General features: G+C 43.1%; 1 protein-coding gene across 1 annotated transcript in view; it reads right to left on the bottom strand.

The window, feature by feature from the left end:
* The window catches only part of SND1 (staphylococcal nuclease and tudor domain containing 1), a 1,401,087-nt gene that overhangs the window by 1,315,665 nt on the left and 58,854 nt on the right, over positions 1 to 26,568 (bottom strand). Inside the window, exons 5-9 of the mRNA XM_063926687.1 lie at positions 23,177 to 23,337; positions 18,664 to 18,755; positions 18,110 to 18,268; positions 17,869 to 17,975; positions 10,644 to 10,734 (exon numbers count right to left, since the gene is read on the bottom strand). Of these exons, the coding sequence (XP_063782757.1) occupies positions 10,644 to 10,734; positions 17,869 to 17,975; positions 18,110 to 18,268; positions 18,664 to 18,755; positions 23,177 to 23,337 (610 nt within the window). The remainder of the gene's footprint in view (positions 1 to 10,643; positions 10,735 to 17,868; positions 17,976 to 18,109; positions 18,269 to 18,663; positions 18,756 to 23,176; positions 23,338 to 26,568) is intronic.

Below are 26,568 nucleotides of genomic sequence, written 5' to 3'. Positions count from 1 at the left end.
ATGGAGGTTGTACTCTGAGGACACCTTGCAAAAAAGTGTGAACTGTTGGCAAAAGGGGCAAACGCCTTTGAAAGTAAATTGACAAGGCCGAGACCTGCACCTTTAGTGTAGATAAACGTAGTCCTCCATCTAACCCAGTATGTAGAAATGGTAAGAGACGGGATAATTTGAAACAGGTCAGAAACTTCCGAGCTTCACACCACCCCAGGTAGGCACGCTCAGAAACTTCCGAGCTTCACACCACCCCAGGTAGGCACGCCAAATCCTGTGATGAGCTGTCGTAACCGGCTTCCTAGCATGTAACATGGTTGGTATAACGGATTCTGGAATGCCCTCTCATCTTAAGAGGCCAGTTTGAACATCCACCCCGTCAAACGCAGCCGCACTAAACCGGGGTAAAGGAACAAACCCTGTTGTAGCAGGTCTGGACGTAGCGAGAGCGGCCAAGGATAGCCTGCGGAGATCAGAGAACCACGCTCTGAGGCCAATGAGGCACCACTAGCATGACTGTCATGGGCTCTAGATCCACTTTAGCAACCGAGGAAGCAGCGGAAATACACGAGGCTGTACGGCCACGCGATCGTGAGAGCATACACTGCCTTTGGATCTCTTGTTCTGGACACATACTGGGATGTTTGATGATTTTGGCAAGATGCCATTAGATCCACCTGTGGGTAACCCCACTGCTGGATCAACATCTGGAACACTTCTGGATTTAATGCCCATTCTCCTGGTTGAAAATCCTGACGCCTGAGATAATCTGCCTTCCAGTTGTCCACTCCTGGAATGAACACTGCCGACAATATCACCTGGTGATGCTCGGCCCAATTGAGTATTCGTGCAACTTCCCGCATGGCCATGCGACTTAGAGTTCCTCCTTCTTTCTTGATGTATGCAACTGCCGTCGCATTGTCTGACTGAACCTGGACAGTCTGAGACCGGAGCATGTGCACTGCTTGTCGCAGCGCGTTGTAAATTGCCCTGAGTACCAGGACATTTATTGACAGTAATCTTTCTTGGTCTGACCAGAGACTTTGAAGCTGACAATTTTGTACCACTGCTCCCCAACCTCTGAGACTCGCTTCAGTCATTAGAATTATACAATTCCAGACGCCGAACCTTTTCCCTGTTGTGAGATTGTGTACTTGGAGCCACCAGAGTAGGGATACTCTGGCCCTTGGAGACCACTGCATTACCTGATGAATTTGTAGATGATAGCCTGACCACTGTGCGAAATCACCCAGTCGAAAAGGACGCGAGTGAAATCTTCCGAACTGGAGTGCTTCGAAAGATCATACAGGGTTTTTGTGCCGGGGAAAGAGGCCGCGGCAACAAAGAAAACCTCTTTTTTGGGGGCACTCGTTTGATAATACAAAAAATATATTTTTTTTATATTGTTTAAAATATATTATTTTAATTTAATCAGTTTAAAAATATATGTATGTGGGATATTAACCCAATCTGTTACACCCCTTAATAGAGTTTGCAGAGACAGAGACAAAGTGGTGCAAATTACTAAAAAAAAAATTTTAAACAAAGTTAATTGACCACTGGTTACTTGGTAAGTATCTAATAATTCACAAGGTACAAGTATTATTTTTTGAAATGTTTCTTTTACCTTTAAATCCAGGACAGCAGTAGATATCTTGTGTCCATGGCTCAATAATTTGTAGCAAAGATAATTGGTGAAAATATTTGCTCTGTACCTAACAGGTGAATGTGCCTAGTAGGTGAATATGAACATCTGTAGCATGATGGGATTCCAAGTGGAAATAGTTTCTCCCACCCTGTCGGGCATAATAATTTACCCAGGGAAACAGATATATATATAGGGCATTTAGTCCGTTTGAAAAAACACACTTATTTCTAAGAGAAGTAGAATCAGTGTCGGTTTTTCCACTGACTTCTGCTGCCTTCCCATGTGCGGATGATTCCACAGTGAATGGGAGGTGAGAGAGTCGAGCGGCCGGCGCTGATGTGAAGAAAGAAGGCGGCGTTTACTACTGTTGTGGGCTGCGGGTCGGGTAATCCCTGGTAACCTTACGTCATTGCAGGGGAACGAGACCCGCTGCTCCTCAATGAGAGCACACCAGAATACCTGTTCGTAGAAAGTGTGTTGGCTTGTGGAGCGTGCAGCAGCGCTGCGGCTGGTCAGCGTGTTTCACACAGCGCCGGCCGCTCGACTCTCTCACCTCCCATTCACTGTGGAATCATCCGCACATGGGAAGGCAGCAGAAGTCAGTGGAAAAACCGACACTGATTCTACTTCTCTTAGAAATAAGTGTGTTTTTTCAAACGGACTAAATGCCCTATATATATATCTGTTTCCCTGGGTAAATTATTATGCCCGACAGGGTGGGAGAAACTATTTCCACTTGGAATCCCATCATGCTACAGATGTTCATATTCACCTACTAGGCACATTCACCTGTTAGGTACAGAGCAAATATTTTCACCAATTATCTTCTTTGCTACAAATTATTGAGCCATGGACACAAGATATCTACTGCTGTCCTGGATTTAAAGGTAAAAGAAACATTTCAAAAAATAATACTTGTACCTTGTGAATTATTAGATACTTACCAAGTAACCAGTGGTCAATTAACTTTGTTTAAAAAAATTTTTTTAGTAATTTGCACCACTTTGTCTCTGTCTCTGCAAACTCTATTAAGGGGTGTAACAGATTGGGTTAATATCCCACATACATATATTTTTAAACTGATTAAATTAAAATAATATATTTTAAACAATATAAAAAAATTATATTTTTTGTATTATCAAACGAGTGCCCCCAAAAAAGAGGTTTTCTTCTTTGTTGCCGCGGCCTCTTTCCCCGGCACAAAAACCCTGTATGATATTTTTCATTTCCTCTGGGGAGCACCGCCAACACCATTTAATTATTGATGAATTATTCAACCTAATTGTTTATATGTTGGTCACTTACAATTAATCAATACTCAAATACTACAGCAGTGCAGGTACACCAGATCTTGTGCTTCGAAAGATGCCACCATCTTTCCTAACAGTCGAATGCACAAATGCACCGAGACTGTCCGTGGATTGCGCACTAACTGTACCAGATTATGAATACTTTGTGCGTTGTGTTCTGGTAGGTAAATCTGTTGATCCACCATGTCGAGAATCATTCCTAGGACTTGAAGTCTTTGCGACGGAATCAGGCTTGATCTCTTGAGGTTGACAATCCAATGGTGCTGAACTAGTACATTGTATGTTAGTAAGGCATGTTGCAGGAGTATGTGTTGAGACGGAGCTTTGATCAGCAGATCGTCTAAGTACAGAACTATCATCACTCCCAGGGATCCGAGATGAGCTATCATGATAGACATCACTTTGTGAATGCCCGAGGCACTGACGAGAAGCCAAACGGTAGTGCCTGAAATCGATAATGGTTTTGTTGTACTGCAAATCTTAAGTAGGCCTGATGCGTATAAGTACGCATTCTTGAGATCCATCGAAATTCTGAATTCCTGTGGATCTAAACCTGTAGTCATTGACTGCAGGGATTCCATCTTGAATCTGTAGTAAGCGACGTACTGATTGAACTCCTTTAGGTTCAATATCAAACCGACAGTCATCCAGCTTTGGAACTACAAAAAAAAAAACGGATATAACCATGACCCTGTTGGTGACTGGAACCGGAATCGAACTACTGAATCTACTAGAGACTATTGCGGTCTGCAGAACCGCCGTCTTGTCTTCTGAGACAGGCAGACCTGTCTTGAAAAATCGCAATGGTGGAAGACAATCGAACTCTATTTTGTAAGCTTTGAACACAAAATTGCAGATCCACCCATCTGTGGATGCCCACAACTGATGATCCGAGATGGGCCTGAAGCCCATTATGCCACTGGCTTGTTGGTGGTCTTAGCGTCCCGACGACAGTTAGTGGTTTGTTGAAACCACGTCCTCTACCACATCTGTGTGTGGTTGTTCCTGTAGCACAGCCTCAAAAGGACAGAGGTCTAAAGGATATGAACGCTGTCCTGAGTATTTCCGTTTAGGCATTTGTGTAGGCAATGGTAGGAAACAAGATTTCCAGCCCCCCCCCCACCCCCCGTGGCCTGCGAACTGCATTTGTCCAATTGAGGATCAAACCTCTAGCTAACGTAAAGTAATGCTTCTATTCCTCTATAAGACTGACTACGCCTGTTAACGTAGCCAAAGTGCACGTCGTGCCGCAACTAGTGAAGCTGAAAGGCGAGAACCAACCTGGCCGACTTCCACAGAAGCCGTACCGAGATATTGAGCAGATGCACAAATGTGATCAGCAAGAATTATAAGGTGATCTTCTTGTAGGCCAAACTTGAACTGTATTGCCCATGCAACTACAGCCTTGTTAACCCAAACACCCACCAAAGCAGGTCTAAGCAACACCCTTACTGCTGTATACATTGACTTTAGCATAGCTTCTAGGGTACGCTCCGACGGGTATTTAAACGTCGCAGCAGCTGGGGTCTTGACATGTATCAGCTGCTTATTAAGAGATGCTGAATAAGGAAAACACACCAGAGTTCCCTGTTTAGCAACAATACATCATTGGAAAAATGTTTTCAGTCTTCGTAAACTTTAGAACCTGACGTACTGCCCTGATGAGATCATCAATGGCCGGGCTATCAGTAACCTCACTATCCGACTCCTGGCCCAATGCCCTCTTCTCATGTTCCTCTTGCGATATGAGATCTGGCATTGAATCGTCAGAATGCAACATAGGTGAAACTGTCAAGTTATAAGACAAATAACGATTTTTCATAATTAAGCTAGACCTGAACCTTCCTTCGGACCTTTTCGGAGGAATTCTAGCCTCAGATCTAGCTGCCTGACGCTCTGCAGTGGCCAATTCCGATTGTAAACCAGTCCTTACATGCGCCAGCATCCCCCAAGGAGGATCAGGGTAAGGGTCTGTATTTGTAGTCTTATTTGCAAGACATACTGTGCTTATGGTAGACTGACAGACATTGCAACAAAGCTGCTTGTTTGATTTTGCATTAACCATACTCATTAAGTACACAGACAGACAAGTAGAGAAGGACAGACAAGTCCCTTGTCTTATTACCACATAAGTAAAATGTGTATAAATCCACAGTGCACGTGGGATAAACTACAATAGTGAAACCTGTGCTGTACAAAAATTCCTACTAACACCCCTGCTCCTCCAGCGGCCGAGTGTTATAGGGCAGCAAACTTCCTGGGAGAAGAACCAGGAAGTACGGTTAAAATGGCATTCAGCCATGTGCTTGCTATTGCAAGATAAGACTTTACAATTTTAGCTGATACATGAATATATATCAGCCACACAGCTATAGCCACACAGCTATATCTATGTACACACATCACCTATACCTACATATACATGTAACATAGGCTTAAGAGCCTTACAGTGCCCAGCAGTCATTAAAACAACCTGGACCCTCTTCCACATGCTTAATAGCCCGAGCTGCTTGCTACATTAAAATGCAGTTTAGTTACGGGGCCTCCCTGCGGGCATTCCTCCCCCCCGCGATCTCCCTCCTCTGTGTCGGACTGAGGCAGCCCTGCAAATCATACTGCACATGTGAGAGCTGTCCGCGGTCAGCCTCCCACCTCTCCCCCTTCTGCAGACACAGCCACCATTTGTGGCTCCGGAGCTCTGGAGGGTAGCGGTTAGCAGAAGCTAACGGCGGGAGGGAGGGGGAGAGCGGCGGCGGCAGGGAGCCGGAGAGCAGTGCAGAGTGCACAGCGGCGGCTGCTAGGCAGTCTGCGGCTGGGCTGCAGGCTGGCAGGGGTTAGGCAGTATGGATCCAGAGACTGGGGAGTGCGCCTAGGGAGCGGCGGCGGCTTGGTGCCCAGCGGCAGCTGCTGTGCAGTCAGCGGCTGGGAAAGGCAGCATGGGAACACATGTACACAGTATAGTCAAACATACAGTCCCCACCCTCACCCCCAGCAATACAAAGCAAGTGAGCGGCGGCAGTGTGAGCTGCCTCACCGCTCATTACCTGTTCCCAGCGGAGGCTATGACAGGGCTTCTCTTCTAAGCTCTGTCCAGCTCCTTTATGCAGCTTTAGGCTGCAATCAGCTCTGCTGATTGTGGTCTATGGCGGCGCCTCTCATGAGCGCCAACAAGCCATCTGCTGCAGTCAGCCGCACCAACAATCCCAGACCCAAGCTTCTTTATAAGCTGGGAAGGGATTGAGTAGAAAAAAATTACAAATACAATATTGAAAACAGAGAAATAGAAGAAACTGTGGAACCTCGTCCACTTGTACCTTCCCGACTGAGGCACAAAAAAAATACTGACGTCTCTACGGGAGTGTGGAGGGGGTGGAGAGTTACTAATTTAAATATTTAAATGTCCCTATCCCAGCTAACGCCCCATCCATATCCCAAGAGTACACCAGTGACCTCTAGTGAATGAAAGAAAAGTAATTTTCCAGGCAGATTTTATTTTAAGTATAATCACAGTCGGTCAGGGGTCTGTAGCTCTGCGGGAAGGAGTCCCCTGCACGGTTTACTGGTTTGTTTTGTTGAGGAGATTTCACAATGCCTAGGAGAAAATCTTCAATTGGTTGTACTAGTGCTGCGGGTAAAAAGGTGCCGAGTGGATCCGGGCACAGTAGCTAGTTCTGACATTCACCCATGTTGTGAGTTATTCGTATATAACTAAAGCATGTTGAATTGGGAATGGATGATTATGCTTTAATAATTTGAAGGTATGTGTGGACATTACTTTTATATATACAGGTTGAGTATCCCATATCCAAATATTCCGAAATACGGAATATTCCGAAATACGGACTTTTTTGAGCGAGACTGAGATAGTGAAACCTTTGTTTTTTGATGGCTCAATGTACACAAACTTTGTTTAATACTCAGTTATTAAAAATATTGTATTAAATGACCTTCAGGATGTGTGCATAAGGTGTAAATGAAACATAAATGAATTGTGTGAATGTACACACACTTTGTTTAATGCACAAAGTTATAAAAAATATTGGCTAAAATTACCTTCAGGCTGGGTGTATAAGGTGTATATGTAACAAATGTTTTCTGTGCTTAGATTTAGGTCCCATCACCATAATATCTCATTATGGTATGCAATTATTCCAAAATACGGAAAAATCCCATATCCAAAATGCCTCTGGTCCCAAGCATTTTGGATAAGGGAGACTCAACCTGTATTTAATCAGAACTACAGTATCAGCCAATTTATCGGCTGATTGGCCAGATAATTGGATAGTGCGTACCTGACTTTACTTTGTTTCTATAAACACGCTGTTCTGTTGGGTGTTCAATAACAGAAAAACCTACACCGTTCTCCAAGCACTTATTTATTCAGCGTTCACATTACAGTGCTTTATTCATTCACATAAGCCCTGCCCCACTGAAGAGTACGCCATAATCATGACTGTTTTTGCCAAACTAATCAGCCTGCCAGCATGGTTTTGGTTGTTGGAAGAAACACTGCCAAGACATAGGATAACCAAAAAAAAAAACCACACACTTGACTGCTTAACAGTGCCTATGTGGAAGTTGGTAGTAATAATGAAAATTAAGGATTACCCCGATATGATGCACTGCTGTAAACACTGTGTGGGTGTTTAAATGGAATATGAAGTGGAACAAGAAAACAGGCTGCGCAAGATAGCTGGGAAAAATAATGAATCTGAGAGCTGAAAAATGTATTATACAATTGTCACAAAACATACACACATATATATATCTCCTATATAATAGCCCAGCTCTGTGACTTTGTGCCTGTGTGTATAACGCATCTCTCATTGGGTTAGTGGCACGTCCATTACACCCAGTCCACAGCTGATTGGGCGAGAAACACCCTCCCACACAGGTTACATCCAATGGGAGGCTCTGCCCTTTGCCTGCTGTGTTTTTACAGAGCAGGATTAGCAATGGGACTGAGAGCTGCAGCTCCAGCCCCACACCCCAAAATAGGCCCACTGCATCTGCAGCATCATACCCTCCAACACTTTTGAAAAGGGGGCGTGGCCACGCCCCTTTTCCTATACATTCAATGGAAGCTTGGAGAATCAATAATCGGTACAAACCATAAAAAAAAAGGGACTGTACCTGCCAAAAAGGTGCAACTGGAGGGTATGCCACTGCATCTGCAGCAAGTCTCTGCACTGCAGATAGGGGGGGGGGGGAAATCCTATTACTGCAGCGTCCTATTGTCCTGCTGCCAGTCCGCCTGCCCACTCCAGCATCAACAATCCCCACTCCCTAGCCGCAGCGCAGGTGGAACAAAAGCTGCTGCGGCCACCGGCATATATGTGTATGAAAGCGGTGCAGCAGAAGGCTTTCATAGCCCTCCCTGCGTCGCATACTCTGAGCCCCAGGGCCTCCTCTGCGTGTGATGTCACAGAAGTGCCTCCCAGCCACAGCCGCACCCAGATCCCCTGACTCCGCAACACAGCACCTGGGCTGCTGTCCTGGAAGCCCCGAGATGGCTAATGTAACGGATAGAGTGAGTGATATTGCGGAGGGTAATGTCTGGACGCTGAATCAATGTAAAAGGTGACATGACAGTGCAGTGCCGTGGGTGTGCAGTCTGGGCCGGTGCTAGAGTGTTCGGCACCCCCCTGCAAACTATAAATTGGCAACCTTGCATACTTTGCACAGCACACATAATACCCCCTGTAGTAGAGACACTTACACATGTAACGCCCCCTGTACCAGTGACCATAAACAAGTAACACCCCCTGTAGCAGTGATGCTTACACACATAACACCCCCTGTACCAGTGACGCTTACACATGTAACGCCCCCACCCCCCCTGTACCAGTGATGCTTACACACGTAACGCCCCCTGTAGCAGTGACGCTTACACACGTAACGCCCCCTGTACCAGTGATGCTTACACACGTAATGCCCCCTGTAGCAGTGATGCTTACACACGTAACGCCCCCCTGTACCAGTGATGCGTACACGTGTAATGCCCCCTTAACTACAGTTCCCAGCAGCCCTTAGCGCCGAAGCATTCCGGCCCTTAGGGCTGCTAGGAGCTGTAGTTTATTGAGTGCATCATCTTCCCTGTAATGCGGCGCGTTGGGACACCGGCGCTAACAATAGTGACTGGCTGCTGTGCGAGTCTCCGGGAGAGCCACTGCCAAAGGGAGGACAGCAGCTTAGCTGCTGACAGGAGGAGAAGCAGGAGAAGCATTACTCGCCCCTCCCTCACTCACAGTACCTCAGGGCCCCATCCGCGGCACCCTCACACACACCCTCCAGCACCCGTGGTAGCTCCGGACCCCCTTCCTCACCCAGGGCACCCCCGCGACTGCTCCTCCCCCACCCGCGGTGGCTCCGGACCCCCTCCTGCGGCACCACTGCACCAGCCCCTCCTCCACCTGCAGCACCACCGCAACCACCCCTGCCCCCTCCCGTGGCACCCCGGATCCCATCCGCATCTTCCCCGCACCTGCCACTCCCCCAACCAAAGCACCTACTAGGTGATTCATCAGTCCCTGCGTGCGCTGTTCACCCCATTGCAAAGGGCTTCGACCCCTTAACCATTGCACGCCCTTTGTCCATGCAATATTTAACCACTCACAATTATGATTGGAGGTAATACTCCATATAATAAAAATATTGCACGCCACAAAGGTGTGCAAGGGTTAAGGGGGCGTAGCCCCTTACGACTGTGAAGAGCACCCGTAGGGCGCGATGAATCACCTAGTGTGTGTGTGTGTATATGTGTGTGTATATGTGTGTGTATATGTGTATATATATATATATATATATATATATATATATATATATATATATATATATATATATATATCAAATGCATAAAACAATAGCTAAAATATAATTAGTACTTTAAGATAATGTGCTGGAACAGATATGTTCAAGACTGATATGAATTAATGTTATCACTATCAGCAGAATAAAGTATCCAGTGCGTGTAAAAAAGTAGCAGTCTCTTATTATAGAAGTATCCACATGGATATCAGTAACCACCATTCCGTTATCCACTGATATTATGGGTGCAGTTGTGACAGTCTCATATAACAGCGGCTTCAACTTTTGTTGTGGAAAGTTCAATCACACAAGTGTATAGAAATACCTCTCAAAGGAAAGGAGAAGGGCTGGTCCGACCAAGCGTCCTCGGTTTAGGAGTCCTGCATTGCCCACAGTTGTACTGTCCAGAGAGGATATTGTAGTGATGCCCAGCGGGTAACGGAGGTGAGATAGCCACGTGTTGGAAAGCGGCCGCCCGCGGAGTAATGAAGCCGGTGTGTAATACACTGGTAAAATGCTGCTGGCTGTAGAGATGGATACCGGATGCAAGGTGAAGGCATATGCAGGATCCTAATGCGTTTCGTCATGAGTGATACCATTAATTTATATCAGTCTTGAACATAATATCTGTTCTTCCAGCACATTATCTAACGGTACTAATTATATTTTAGCTAATGTTTTATGCATTTGCATTATATATGGTTTTAGTGACAATTGTATAATACATTTTTCAGTCATACGTCAGCTCTCAGGTTCATTATTTTTCCCTGTTATTTTGCGCAGCCTGTTTTCTTGTTCCAAGACATGGGATAAACATACAAACTCCACAGTAACTTTTACATACAAAATACCTTCTTTTATTAACAGGTATTCTATGTAGCAATTACCTTTGCAACAAAATGCCTGTCTTTCTGGTCCAGGTTTGCAGTTGGCGCAACATAATCTCTCCAGATCCGTGTTTTGTGTTCTTTGGCAAAACTATTGGTGGGTAAAAAAAAAAAAAAAAAATGCATCAAAATTTGTTGTAACCATATCAATAAAACCATCCTCATTCCAATATTTCCCATTATACCCAGGAACCAAGTTCGTTAACAAGTACTGTATCTTGAACAAGCACAATAGCTTCTTAAAAGGTGTTCGTAACACGTAATACAAGTGCCATAATAGAGGCACTTAAGTTAAACTAGCTGGCCTCTCTATAGAGGTATCCTTATAGCTAATTTAGGTTTTTACCAAGCTTTTCCAGTACAATTCTACAAGAGGCAAATTACTGCTCACCTAGTAGCTTTATTTATAGAAAATTAGACAGTTCACTTTTAATTTTAAAAGGCTCAAGATGCTTAATAAGGCCCAACTGCTACACACAAGTGGTAGGTCTCTTCTGTATCATAAGACATTTTCACTTTAACACTGGGACCAGTCTCAGCAACCAAATGATAAAAGGCATGTCTGTTCATCTAAAGGCGTAAGATCAGTAGCAGATTTGTGGAATTACACTACACGCTTTTCCATTTTCTAGTACTTAAGGGATTTTTGCTTATGCAAATACTAAACATTCAGCTTAAGGCAGCTGAAATTGTTCCATGGCAGAAAATAGTTCCCTACTTAAGCTATCACTTGCAGAGTCATTACTATGGAATGTTATAGAAAAAGTGCACAATTGACCAAATTAAATCTTTGAAATTCCCTTGGCAACACAATTTAATATTTCACGAATCTACTTATCCGAAAGAAAGCTTGATTATGCTGAAGACAAGCCCCTATTTAGGAATTTAATAATTATGCTTAAGAAACCTTGCTTTGGAAATCAATCATTTTTCAAGCATCACGTATTTAGGCTCCCAAGAAGCTCAGGAAAATGTTGTAAAGTACACCATAAATAAGATTCATTACATTAGTAAACAGTAATATGTAGAATGTGCCCCTATAATGTCTTGGTGTACATACTGAATCTTTCACCATTACCATGTTGGTTAAACAAAAAAAGAAGTCACTAAATTTGAGTCCCAATTATACCTGCTTCCCCCATGCAAGGATGCAAAGTAGTAGCCATTTAAGTCAGCATGAGCCTCCTATTTTAAGATGGTCTTGTTCTCAAACCTTCCTCTTGGGAACCAATGTCCAGCTCATAAACACTGGGGTATCAGGTATTTCTATTCAAAAACTTGAATTATATACTAAAGGAAAAGTTGAATAAACCATAATTCAGTAGCAGCCACACGTAAAATGATTAGTGTAGCCAACATTAGGCTTTATTTCGGGACAATTGCCCATGTAACCCAACAGCAGGTGAATCCTACATAATCTTACCAGGGCCAGGCACACCAGGAACATTTGTCAAAATCTAGACCAGGTATTCCCAACCTCAATCCTCAAGGCACTCCAAGTCCATGTTTTAGTGCTATCCATGATTGAACACAGCTGACTTAATTAGTACTTATTTTATTGAACCATCTGTGCTAAAGCCTGGATCTCACCAAAACAAATAGAGTTAGGGGGATATCCAATTAGCCGAAACATCGGAAAGTCTGAAAAACTTCCCCGATGTTTTTCCAGGGATAATTGGATATCCCCCTTAGTGCGTCTTGAGGAAAGAGGTTGGGAATGCCTGATCTAGACCAAGGTTACCAGATATCATCATCACATCACAGTCAAACCATGCAGACAATCACCAGACCCATACCTTGCTCCAAAACCACAGGTCCTAGTATGAAGTTAAACCCTCATTTTGCTTTGTAACCGCGATCACTAATATATGCTTTGTAATACAATAGGATTTTAATTACCTACCAGTAAACCCTTTTCTCGTAGTACGTAGAGGATGCTGGAGTCCACATTAGTACCATGGGGTATAGACAGGTCCACTAGGAGCCACTGCCACTTTAAGAGTTTGAGAGTGTGGGCTGGCTCCTCCCTCTATGCCCCTAGTACCAGACTCAGTCTAGAAACTGTGCCCGAGGAGACTGACAACTTCGAGAGAAAGATTTTACACAGATAGTGGTGAGATTCACAACAGCTCACACACAAGGCAAACCAAGCTAACTAGCCTGAAATATCAGCAACGGCTGAACATTATTTACCAAGTAAAAAAACAATACTCAACCAAGAACTAGGCAGTACTGAACTAAGTAACCACTGCAGGATCACGAAGAGCTGGGCGGGCGCCCAGCATCCTCTACGGACTACGAGAAAAGGATTTACCGGTAGGTAATTAACATCCTATTTTCTCTTACGTCCTAGAGGATGCTGGGGCCCACATTAGTACAATGGGGATGTACCAAAGCTCCCAGAATGGGAGGGAGAGCGCGGAGGCTCTTGCAGAACTGATTGACCAAACTTCAGGTCTTTAGAGGCCAAAGTATCAAACTTGTAGAACTTTGCAAACGTGTTTGACCCAGACCAAGTAGCTGCTCGGCAAAGCTTTAAAGCTGACACACCCCGGGCAGCCGTCCAGGAAGAACCCACCTTACGAGTAGCGTGGGCCTTACCAGATGTAAGACACGGCAATCCTGCCGTAGAATACGCATGCTGGATAGTGAACCTGATCCAGCGAGAGATAATCTGCTTAGAAGCAGGACACCCAAGTTTCTTGGGATCATAAGGCATAAATAGTGTCCGATTTTGTGACTAGCAGTCCTCTTCACCTAGATTTTCAGAGTCCTTACAACATCCAAGGACTTTGATGAAACTGAGGAGTCGGTAGCAACTGGCACCACAATAGGTTGGTTGATATGAAATGCTAACAACCTTCAGAAGGAACTGCGGAGTGTCCGGAGCTCAGCTCCATCTTCGTGGAAGATCAAGTAGGGGCTCTTACAAGACAAAGCCCCCAGCTCCGACAAACGTCTATCAGAAGCTAAGGCCAACAAAGTGAGCCTTCCACGTGAGAAACTTGACCTGAACCTACGGTAGAGGCTCGACCCAATCCGATTGGAGGAACTGTAACACCACGTTAAGATCCCAGGGCACCGTAGGCAGCACAAAGGGAGGCTGGATGTGCAGAACCCCTTTCAGAAAAGTCTGAACCTCAGGGAGGGAAGCCAATTGTTTCTGCTAGAAAATGGATAGGGCCGAAGTCTGGACCTTTACGGATCCCAACTTAAGGCCCATATCCACACCTGCTTGCAGGAAGAGGAGAAACCGTCCCAGTTCCACCGTAGGAAATTTCTTTGACTCACAAAGATACATATTTTTTCCAAATAAGATGGTAATGTTTAGACGTAACTCCTTTCCTAGCCTGTATCAGGGTAGGAATAACCTTGTTCGGAATGCCCTTCCGAGCTAATATCTGGTGTTCAACCTCCATGCCGTCAAACGTAGCCGCGGTAAGTCTTGATAAGCTAACGGCCCCTGCTGCAGCAGGTCCTCCCAAAGAGGAAGAGGCCTCGGCTCTTCTAGCAGTAGATCAAGGAGATCCGCATACCAAGCCCTTCTTGGCCAGTCCAGAGCAATGAGGATTGCCTGAACTTTTGTTCTCCTTATGAGTTTTAGAAATCTTGGAATGAGTGGAAGTTGAGGAAACAGGTACAACGACTGGAACACCCACTGAGTCACTAGGGCGTCCATCGCCACGGCTTGTGGGTCCCTCGACCTGGAACAATACCGCTGAAGCTTCTTGTTGAGATGAGAGGCCATCCTGTCTATTTGAGGTACACCCCAAAGATCTGTTACCTCTGCGAACACCTCCTGATGGAGTCCCCACTCCCCTGGATGGAGATAGTGTCTGAGCAAGTCCGCTTTCCAGTTGTCTACACCCGGAATGAAGATTGCAGACAGCACCAACGCGTGTTTTTCTGGCCAGAGGATGATTCTGGTTACCTCTGACATTGCAGCTCTGCTCTTCGTTCTGCCCTGTCTGTTTATGTAAGCCACCTTCGTTAAATTGTCCGACTGCACCTGAATGGCTCGATCTTGCAGAAGATGGGCCGCTTGGAGAAGACTGTTGTAGATGGCTCCTAATTCCAGAATGTTTATTGGTAGGTCTGATTCCAGACTTGACCACCTTCCTTGGAAGGTTTCCCCCTGAGAGACTGCACCCCAGCCACTTGCATCTGTTGTCAGAAGGACCCAATCCTGAATCCCTCCAGAAGATGAGGTAGTTGCAGCCACCAGAGGAGTGAAATCCTGGCTTTCAGCGACAGACGTATTCTCTGGTGCATGTGTAGATGAGATCCTGACCACATGTCTAGGAGATCCAGTTGGAAGGGCCAAGCATGAAACCCCCCGTACTGCAGAGCCTCGTAAGAGGCTACCATCTACCCCAGAAGGCAAATGCACTGATGGACCGAAACCCGGGCCAGCTTCAGGACATCCCGGACCATTGTTTGCATCACCATCGCTTTCTCCTCCGGAAGAAACATCCTCTGCACTTGTGTCGAGGATCATTCCCAGAAAGGACAACCCCCTGGTCGGCTCAAAATTTTACTTTGGAAGATTTAGGATCCAACCGTGTTCCCTGAGCAGACGAGTCGTGAGAACAATGGACTGCAACAGCTTCTCCTTGGACGAAGCCTTTATTGAGGGAAAAGGGCACTAATTTGCACACCTTAATTAGGTAGTGAGGTGCTACTCTGCTTGAGACTTAGTAAAGTGTACAGAGGGAAAAGGTAGCAGGTGCACTATCTCACACTAGCTCAACCTGTAGTAACCAGAGGCACTTAGCATATTCCTGGCCAGGGCTATGAGCTTGCCAACCGCATCAAGGTAGCCTCTCATTGGGTAAGTCCCTAACACTAACTATAGGGGTTCAGGTCCGGGGGGCAGGACACCCCAGAGCCACCCAGCCAGACAACCCCAGGGCATCGCAGGAATATGCTAAGTGCCTCTGGTTACTACAGGTTGAGCTAGTGTGAGATAGTGCACCTGCTACCTTTTCCCTCTGTACACGAAGCCTTTATTAGCAGATTGTCCAGATACGGGATTATATTCACCCCATCTGCAGAGGAGAAACATCATCACCTTGGTGAACACCCCCGGTGCCGTGGAGAGGCCGAATGGCAGTGCCTGGAACTGAAAATGACTGTCTAACATCTAACAGTGCGAATCGGAGAAAAGCCTGATGCGGCGGCCAAATCGGAATGTGGAGGTACGCATCCTTAATATCTAGGGATACCAGGAATTCCCCCTCTTCCAGACCTGATATCACCGCCCTCAGGGACTCCATTTTGAACTTGAACTCCCTCAGAAAGGGGTTTAGTGATTTTAAGTTCAGAATGGGCCTGACGGAACCATCCGGTTTTACTACAACAAAAAGGTTTGAACAGTAACCCTTGTTTTGCAGATGAGGTGTAACTGGTACAATGACCGGTGACTCTTCAAACTTTTGATTGACTTCCTGCAGGACAGCCCTGTTTGCCAGCAAAACTGGCAAGCCTGATTTGAAGAATCGGTGAGGTGGGGTTTCTTGAAACTCCAGCCTGTACCCCTGGGACACTATATCCTGTACCCAGGGGTCCAAGCCGGACGACACCCAGATGTGGCTGAATCGTCTAAGCCTCGCCCCCACCGGCCCTACCTCCAGGCTGCGTGGTCCAGAGTCATGCTGAGGACTTTGACGTGCCTGAAGCGGGCTTCTGCTACTGGGAACCTGCAGCACCAGGTTTCTTGGATTTTGCCCGACCTCCTCTAAAGACGGCTTGGACTTTCTTGATTTGACAGCCCAAAAGGACTGACTTGGCTGCAGAAAAGGGTTTCTTCATAGTAGGTGCAGCTGAGGGAAGAAAAGGTGACTAACCTGCGGTTGCCATGGAAATCCATGCATCCAACGCTTTCCCAAAGAGCCTGACCTGTGTAGGGTAGGTTCTCCACACTTTTCCTGGATTCCACGTCGGCAGACCACTGGCGCAGCCAAAGTCCCCTGCGAGCCAAGAGACATGAAAGATATCCCTGCAGCCATCAAACCCAGGTCTTTCATGAATTCCACCATAAATCCTGCAGAATCCTAAATGTTACGTAAAAATAATTCAACGTCCCTTTTATCCAATGTATTTGAATCTTCAAGTAACGTGCCTGACCACTTTACTATAGCCTTAGAAATACAAGCACAGGCAATAGTAGGATGTAATATCGCCCCCGAAGCAGTGTATATGGATTTGAGCGTAGTGTCAATTTTGAGATCAGCCAGTTCTTTTAACGCGGTAGATACTGGAACAGGTAAAACCACATTTTTGGACAGTCTGGAGACAGACGCGTCAACAATGAGCAGGTTCTCATTTTTTCCTATCCTCCTCAGGAAAGTGAAAAGCAACCAAAACCTGTATAGGGATCTGAAATTTTTTCTCCGGGTTTTCCCAGGCGCTCTCAGAACATTTAATTCCTTAGATGCAGGGAAGGTTAGTGAGATTCTTATTGTCAGTGAAGAAAGCCTCCTCAACCTGCTCAGGTGATCCAAATCCCAAGGATGCTTGAAAGTTAAGGTCCATTATGAAAAACTCATGAGTCATGTACATATGGAAATGCATGACTGATATGAAATGTTAGATCTAGAACAGTTACTCTTGAGTGCCAACCACCCAAAACTGTATATTTTATCTGGGGACTCATTCAGTGCCTGATCCTACAAGTGCATACAGCTGTTTTATCGGTGGAAACACCTGCTGGGAGCCAATGAATAATAGCATGCACTGATTACATAGGCAAGATGTTCAACGGATAGTTTGAAAGGTATAGTTCTGAAGAGTACCCATACTTTATGAGCCAATTCACTAACCATTAATTCTAGCATTTTAGTTCTGCTATTCGCTATTCAAAATGTGTATGCCCCTGCACACATGTAGAACATCTGCAACTCTAGACATTAATCAGAACTTTACTTTCATCAAAAAAAATAAACTCCTGTAACTATGCCCCAGCTCTGAAAATTAAACTGCAGCAGCATTCTAACTTACAGTAAGTTCTTAACATACAGATATATGATTTATAAGCGATACTCAAACTTCTGTATTCAGAAATACTACTACACTAATCAGAATGCAGACAAAACTAGATAACCACGATGATTCTTGACTGAACATTGCCATAAGGCAGATCTACCACTTAAAGGGTGTTTCCAGTGGGAGGGAAATACTAGCTTCAACAAACATTTGAGGGGAAATAAGAAAAAAAACAACTCACCGTTCTGATGCACGGAGCTTCTCAGAGCCTTGGGTATACACTGCTATAGACCAGTCTACGCAACGTGCAAAGCCTTCTTTCAGAAGCAATTCCGTAATGTTTCCATTCTACAGAGAAAAATGAAAAGACCTTGTGCTATAGATAGACTTGGTGCAAACAAGAAGATAAAAACAGTTTAGATACTAGATTGGGTAAGACATTTGTAAGTTTGTCAGTCTGTTATGACCAGCTTGATACATACAGGGTGAAGTATGGTGCCCAGGATATTTTGGTTGTGACTGCTCTCCAGGACAATTTGCACATCTCTCTGCAGCAAACGGGACTCGGTAAAAAACTTTGCCTCAGCAGCAAAGGGTTCCGGTGACTCGGTGCCATCTGTTTCTCGCTTAAAGGTTGGGCACTGAAAATATTTCAAACAAAATACTGAAACAATACATAAAACATTTGATATTTTGAAAGCCAATACCATTCCAAAATGTATAAAATGACCTTAAGACTTGGTAAGCAACAAACTATTTCCAATATATTTAAGATAAAATTAATGTTAAAAAACTTGCATGTACGGATTTTCCTTTTACAAGCAAATGAAAAATGTTATAATCTTAAACCAAATAAGCATTGAAACAACCTGCCATAGTATTTACAATATGCTCCAAATAAGGTTTTCAATTGCATCAATGGAGCTTAAACAGTCAGCATGTTGAAAAAGTTACATACAACTATTTTATGCAGAGAACATAAATATGTATCGTCACACTAAAATCTAAGCACTACATAACCTCAGGGGTGCCATACCTTTATTCCAGACAACATAACCGTCACCAGGTAGTAGTCAGGAAGCAGCAGCGCTCTCACCACACTACCATCTCGTACATGTTCTATGACAGCTGGGGGAGGGGAGAGGGGGGAAGCAATATTATTGTATTTATACAAATATACATGAAAAACAACCACATTCTTCCTATAGGAGAGGTTCATCTAAGTGTAGTTCACTGTTTGGCTATCAATGAGCTCAGACTAGAATAAAACGGTCTATAAAGAACATGTATTTTGCACACTTATTTCTGCTTTTAGAACAGGGTGTCAATACAGGTTGAGTATCCCTTATCCAAAATGCTTGGGACCAGAGGTATTTTGGATATGGGATTTTTCCGTATTTTGGAATAATTGTATACCATAATGAGATATCATGGTGATGGTACCTAAATCTAAGCACAATGTGTTTATGTTTCATATACACCTTATACACACAGCCAGAAGGTCATTATAGCCAATATTTTTTATAACTTTGTGCATTAAACAAAGTGTGTCTACATTCACACAATTCATTTATGTTTCATATACACCTTATACACACAGCCAGAAGGTCATTATAGCCAATATTTTTTATAACTTTGTGCATTAAACAAAGTGTGTCTACATTCACACAATTCATTTATGTTTCATATACACCTTATACACACAGCCTGAAGGTCATTTAATACAATATTTTTAATAACTTTGTGTATTAAACAAAGTTTGTGTACACTGAGCCATCAGAAAACAAAGGTTTCACTATTTCAGTCTCACTCAAAAAAGTCCGTATTTCGGATATTTGGATATGGGATACTCAACCTGTATTCAGTCAAATGTTACAGAGCACAGTCTATAATAAAATGAGCTGCCAGAAAGTTGAGCATTACCTAGACACAATAGCATGTAGACTATGGGGGCAATTCAATTGTTTTCTCACTCCCTAAGCTCCTGCCTTAAGTTTAGGTACTCTATAGCTAAGCACCATTGGGTAAGGGTCACTTAGCTCCCATTACCAATATTCCAGGTTTAGTTGCGCAAAGCAGATAAACCTGTGCAAACTACTAGAAGCATTTACGTTTGGCCACCCAAAAGCCCACCTTTGGGTGGAATTCATATCCCTCTTTAAGAGGGAGCAAACAAATAATGGGTGCCCTCAGCAGCATCACCCAGCAGCACAAAAAGAATAATGTATGAGCTGCACTATAATAAAAGAGTTGAATTTTCCCACAATCTGTTCCCAAGTATTAAAAAAATTATTTAAGCATGATCTAAATATAACAGGTATTCATAGTTTATGGCAATGACGTTCAGTATGAACTGCTCGTCAAAGACCCATTCAAGTAACTGTACAAACATTAAGAACCCCATAAAGCAGCACTTTGCAGGATTATAATTGCTACTTCACATTTTTAAACCTATATTTATGCACTGCTAATATGGAAAGTTAAAGAAATACAGATCTCGTCCAAACTCCCCACATACATGATCCTCAAAAAAAGCTGCTGCTTTTTATGTGCTTAACACATAAATTGTCTCAACTACAGGTGATGCAGCACTAAATCTGAGGATTAAGTAAAGCTCAATTTTATCTTTGCTATTCAAAACATGTAATACAGGCCTTAATCCAGGTTACCTATACAACCAAGCCAATCATCTGAAGAGCTTTTAGACAGGTCATTGTGAAATAAACCGGCTATATAAAAATGAATGGAAAACATTCGCAGCTACCACTATCTTACAGGAAACATAAAAGGCTGTCTATGGAAAATCAGTAGACATTCAGTTTCAACAAAAAAAAAAAAAAAAACCTAGTCTATAATGCACTGGTGTTCAGATAGGTCTTCATACATTACTGCTGCAGTCTCACCAAACAGCTAACCAGGCGCAACAGGTCCCGAGAGACTAAGATCCGGCAGTCCGTGCCAAAAATGCATCTTAGTCGCATGGTGATGTGACAAGTAAGCACCAGGAGACACTGCTGATTAATGTGATATTTGACACTTGTACCTGTGTATAACCAAGTCTGACTCTACACAAAGTGCTGCATTGTAGCAGCTGCAGCTTTTTCCACATACAAGTTTTGTTGTGCTCTGTATACAGACTCAGTCGCACACAATTTACATGCGTCACAAATCAAATTAATCAGCAGCGTCTTCTGGTGCGTTCTAGTTGCTTTGCGTAAGGTATTTTCAGCAAACAAGACCTTATGCTAGCAGAATTGCATGGGACCAGGCATCTCCCACTGTGTGGCATATTAAGGCTAGATATATAAAGACACATCAAGATATATCACAACTAGATCACTGTCTAGATAATAGTTGCCATCTTCAATCTAAACACTTTGTGCAATTGTTATGCATTCATATAAAGCATAAATGCCAAAACTATGCCAACAGAAAATAAACTATTTTGATAATTTACTTGTGGTGGAAATCTTGGAAGAGGAGACTCCTGAACTACAGACAAGGGTTATAATTAAAATATCCAAATACCCTTCTTTCAGTTGCACAATCATTTTACACTTACTTTAAAACCCATTTCAGCCCAGGTGGGTTGTTTTCTACCTAGCACTTCAATATGATTTTCATTATTTTAAGAAAAATCTGGTGAAATTTTTCAGTTTGGTCAAAATCAGCCATCCCTCAAAATCTTGAAAAATGGGTAGGAAACTACCCATGCAGGCCAAAATGGGATAATGTATAGGTTTCTAAAGTGAATTTATAAGGACTTTGGGCAAGATGTTCGAGTGTATTCATTGTTCGTATATGGTTGCAATATTCAAGTGATAATAATTCATTCAGGTGAATAAACCGTTCACACAAGCTATTTATTCTAACCTTTAGAAAATGTTTTTGTATAAATGTCATAATATATTGTAGTTAAACCAGAGCCAGACAAGATTTTGCATAAACTATCCTCTGTAGTCATGACTTTGGATAGAGAAACATGTATGGTAACAGGAAACCTTTGGGAAAGGACCAGTTACTACGGCATACAATTTGTTACCAACCGTGCTGGCCATTGTAAAGAGGAGGCAATGAGAACAGACTAACCTCAAACGCAGCACTACACTGGTATTCACAACAGCAGTAACATAGTAGCCATCATTGATCAGTTGCAGATTAGCAATCATAATTTAGCACTGCAAATTTTGTTGGTAAAGACTGTTTATAGGTGTGAGCTTGACCTGCATACATGTCTACCAGAGTGTAGTTCATAATGAGTAATGTCTTGAACAGCATCTAGATTTACTGCAGGACAGGACAAATTGGTTACATTTTTTCCTAAAATCTTTTGCAGTGGAATCTGAAGGTTCCTTCAGTTTCATATAAAATCAGTGTTAAATGCCATCTGCCAATTCTCAGCTCACTGGACACTGAACACAGATTAGCCAAGCCTGTTGTAAGCATAAAGATTTTCACATTTGTAAACCAGGTTGTTTATTTATTATTTATGTAATTGTGCATTTAATATTTTTAAGGACATTTAGATTGCCTGATGCTTCTATAATTATATTCTAGATGGCTATTGGCACTGGTGGATATATTTGTTCACTGGTGCCTGTATTGAGGCTTTGCAGCTCGATTTATCTCCTGTTGTCATACCATTAACTTGTGTATCTCAACAACTAGTGTTCTCTACATTTAATTTGATTTAAACAGTATAGAACTAACTGAAAATGGCACTGTTCCTTTTCTAGCTGTGTAACCATTTTCCATGGAATCCATTTGAAGCACTGAAGAGGCATACAGGAAATTCCTTAGCTCTGTCATTTTCCAAATCATAGCACAAAGGTTGGCAACTCCACTGGAACAGGTCCTTTATACCCATTCACCATCAATTTGTGTCACACGGCAACTATTCTATACAGAAGAAAGATGCTTAATACCGAGAAATAACAGATTCATAGATTAATGTGCTGTAAATTATGAAGGTGGTGATTAAATGGTCTTTTTGGGCAGCAATAATGGGCGCCCAATGGAGTAGGTCAATTGTTTTGGGTGCTAATTATGGTGCTTACCACACCCAAAAGCACTAAGTTTAGCCACATATAGCCGCTAAACCCATCTAAAGTCCTGTTTAAAGCACCCAAACTGCCGTTTAAGAGACCAAACCATGGACTTTTTGCACATTTCTGCTAGTCGCCTCAAGAGGCTGTGATCAGAAACGTGGGTATTGATTGAAGCAACATCCTAATTGCTCCATCGGCCACCCATTATAGCCAGCCATGGTAAAAACAAATTAATTCTCCCTAAAAAATGCATTTGATTTGCATGTAACAATTAGCCAGTATGATTACCCCACATACGCATACCGATAAGTGTAAAAGCTATGGACAAACAGAATTTAAGGAAGCTAGTCAGAGTCAGAAGTGTCTCAAAGTGCTCTAACAACTTTGTCACACATTAGTCACACCCTTTAAGGTTATGTGCAATGCTATGCAAATAAAAACCTGTAAAGAAAGGGAAACCGTAACAATTACAGTTCAGAGATGTCCACTCCACCACCTTACCATTAACTGGTTTCTGATGCATGGAGTCCACAAAATGCCTGGTGTTATCTATTGTGTATTTGAGATCTCGGATTGTGTGAGAGCCAGTCCCTTCACTCCAAACTCCCTTCTTTGCAGCTCTGGCTTGTTCTTCAATCTCCACCAATCTGTTCTGCTCAGGACTGCGATGACAAAAAGTCAGTTGCACACATTCAATGTCACAGGAAACACTAAAATCATTCTGTTACCATCACTACTCCTTAATGCATGCAAACAAAATACATTCTGTACAGCATACTTTTCAGGGAAACTTAATTATTTCATTTGTAGGTGTTATTGCAACAAAATCTTATTTTAATGGGCTTAATTGAAGGAGTCAAACAAATACAAGCCCTTGTCAGAGGACTTTAGCAGGGACAAATCTGAATTTATATACCCAGCTAGACCAAAGTTTTAATTGTCCACCCATCTGGAACTAGATCTGGTTTCTCCACAGTGCAGAATGAAAAGATTGTAGTTTAATCTATTCAGTGAGATTATATCTATGAAAGCCAATTAGATGATTGCATTAGTCTGCTAACTGAACGGCTCCTCTCAGTCAAGCTGCTCCTCGAGCAAAATGTCTTATTAACAGTATGTTAAAAACCTCCAAGCACATTACAGCTCAATGACGTCTGTGTACTATTAGTGCATTCTGAAATAACCTGCAGGGAACAGGAGCTCTGCAAGCTAAATGGTAGAGCTATGGTGGGGTTAATGAGATCTAATTAAGTGACTATTGTAAATCTGTGCTCTGTAAGATGGAAAGGCCATTCCACCGTAATGTTTAATATGCAGACTTGACTGCAGAACAAAGCTATACAATTACTAGTAATCAAGTGGGATCATTACTGATCAAGATTTGTATATGTGCATAACGAGGAAGATATCTATGGCAGGGTCTATGTTCTGATGGATAAATATAGGACTACAATTTTAAAACTGCAGTTCAGCATAATATCCTAACCACCATATACATGAGTGCTGCTTTTCCAAGGCACACAGTATCTATCCAGGGCTGGTGCAAAGTCTCACTGCACCCTAGGCAAAGCTTCAGCCTAGTACCTGCAAACACCACCACCGCCTCTTGGAGGAGAGATGCAGGTGGTCACTAGGTGGGCTGGGGTGAATTGCATCATTATACATATACAGAGAAAAGGGACAATACTCAAGGACTTTGATAAAAATATTGTAAATGGTCACAAAATGTGACTTTGTTCACAATATACTTTCACTTTCTATTCTTTATATACTCTATAATACTGTATATGGGGTGCAGTAGGGCTATTTAATTGGGGTTGGGTATTGGATGCCGCTGGTCAGAATACAGACAGCAGCATCCCGACCATCCTAACAGACATTCTGAATGATCGTAACCTTACCCCATATCCTAAACATGCGCGCAGCCTAACCCTAACCCCCCCCCTACAAGCATTCAGGACATTGGCTGTTGGGATTCTGGCATCAATTATTTGTATGCTCCTTATTGTGTTCCATGCCTTCATCTGAAAGTTAATTACTGACCTGCATACAGGGACATCCATCATTTTGCTAGATGAATTCTGTGGCGCCCTCCAGTGGCCAGCACCCCTAGGCAGCCACCTAAGGCTGCCTAATGGCAGAGCCAGCCCTGTGTCTATCCCTACAGTGTTGTACATCAAACCCCAAATATCACATTTCTACTTTTTCCTAGCCAAGTAGCTTTATAGCCAAGCGTGTACAAAGTTTTATTGAGAAGCTGCATGACAATTTACATTAAAAATGCAAGGAGTTCTTCAGCTTAAGGGAGAAAAATCTTTCAAAAGACTTTTCTGTAGCAATATACAACAGCAGTACAAGGCTACTAGCTGATATGAGCCAATAAATATGGCATAGAACTTACTGTGTCACCTGTACCAAACATCGCTTGATTTAAAAAAGTCCTCAATGTTTCTGTTACCATATGTGAATGGCAGAGGTTGGGGGTATCTGCCTTACACTGCATGCCATAATTTTAAACATAATGAGGTGCTACCATGCTGAGACTTGTAGTTTCACACATAAAATAATGCAGGTGCACACTAAATACTAAACACTGAAATAATAAAACTATGTACTATAACCATAGATTAGGTGCTTAGTATCATTTCAAACAAAAATATGAAACCACCATGGCAAGGTGACCCCATCTGGTGGGTCCCTAACACTAAAGGTCACATCCAGGGCCTGGGACCCCCAAGTTAGCATAGGCCAAATACTCAATGGCATCATAAACACTAAATGCCTCAAATTTACTGCAAGTCTCAGCATGGTAGTACCTCTAATTATATTTAAAATTATGTGCAGTCCAAGCCCACCTCCCCACATATATTCTATATTGTATACATTTGAAGACAGCGACTCCTGCTTGGATTAGCACCCCTACCACTTGAACATGGGTGTGTTTAATTAGCATGGATCTCTGGCATTTACAGAGTGCATATTGGAAAAGGCACAACAAATGGTAAATCCTGAATTAATGTATGGTATCAATTTTAGGGATGAGTTTGGCTACAGGGCCCTCTGGGTTGGTGTGGCCTGGCTGCTTTGGGTAATCATACTCTAAGTTAATCTAGCACCTAATTACCATGAAATACTAACACTAATTACCTCTCACCTATGTAACTCACACTGCTGCCACTTCTTTGTAATGTAACACTTTAATACTTAAACCTTTCACTAGTGTGATGCCTTGGGATGGTTGGCTTGTGAAGGCCTTGGCAGGGCAAGCCCTGGACTTGAACCTTAAGCTGGGTACACACTAGACGATATTTTGAACGATTTGATGTTTTGAGCCGTATCGGAATGACAAATCGTCCACATCATGGCGTGTGTACACACTCCATGCATCGGTTATAGCATCTACAGATCTGCCTGCAAACAACCCATTGATGCTCTATAGATCATTAGGTCCTCTGAAGGATTGAAGAGTATATGCACTATATCTGAAGTTCAACGAAAATCTGGGGAGGTCACCACATTGTTTGCACAAAGTCTGGTGTGACCCAGCTTTAGTGTTAGGGACCCACGAGAAGAGGTCACCTGGTCACAGTTGGTGGACCCATATTTTTGGCCAAAAGTATGCTAAGCTCATCAAATTTACTCTTATATTGCAGCGTTTATTACAACTATTCTGATTAGAGGTGTTTAGTATTTAGAGTGCATTTTCTTTTTTGATTTTGCATAACAAACTCCAAGGGAATTAATAGGCCTTGGCAACTGTTGTAAAAGGTATGAACCCTGTGTATTGCAAGAAACAAATGGAAGCTCGTGTAGCAAGTATGTTAGTTTATGTCTCCTGAAAGAAAGCTATTGCACAGGTTAGTTTTTCCAACAAGCTTGTCACTTTGCCATTT

Source organism: Pseudophryne corroboree, chromosome 6 (genome assembly GCF_028390025.1).
Source record: "Pseudophryne corroboree isolate aPseCor3 chromosome 6, aPseCor3.hap2, whole genome shotgun sequence".
NCBI classification, from domain to species: domain Eukaryota; kingdom Metazoa; phylum Chordata; class Amphibia; order Anura; family Myobatrachidae; genus Pseudophryne; species Pseudophryne corroboree.
The sequence above is the reverse complement of the archived record's forward strand: the minus strand, read 5'-3'. Positions and strand labels throughout refer to the sequence as shown.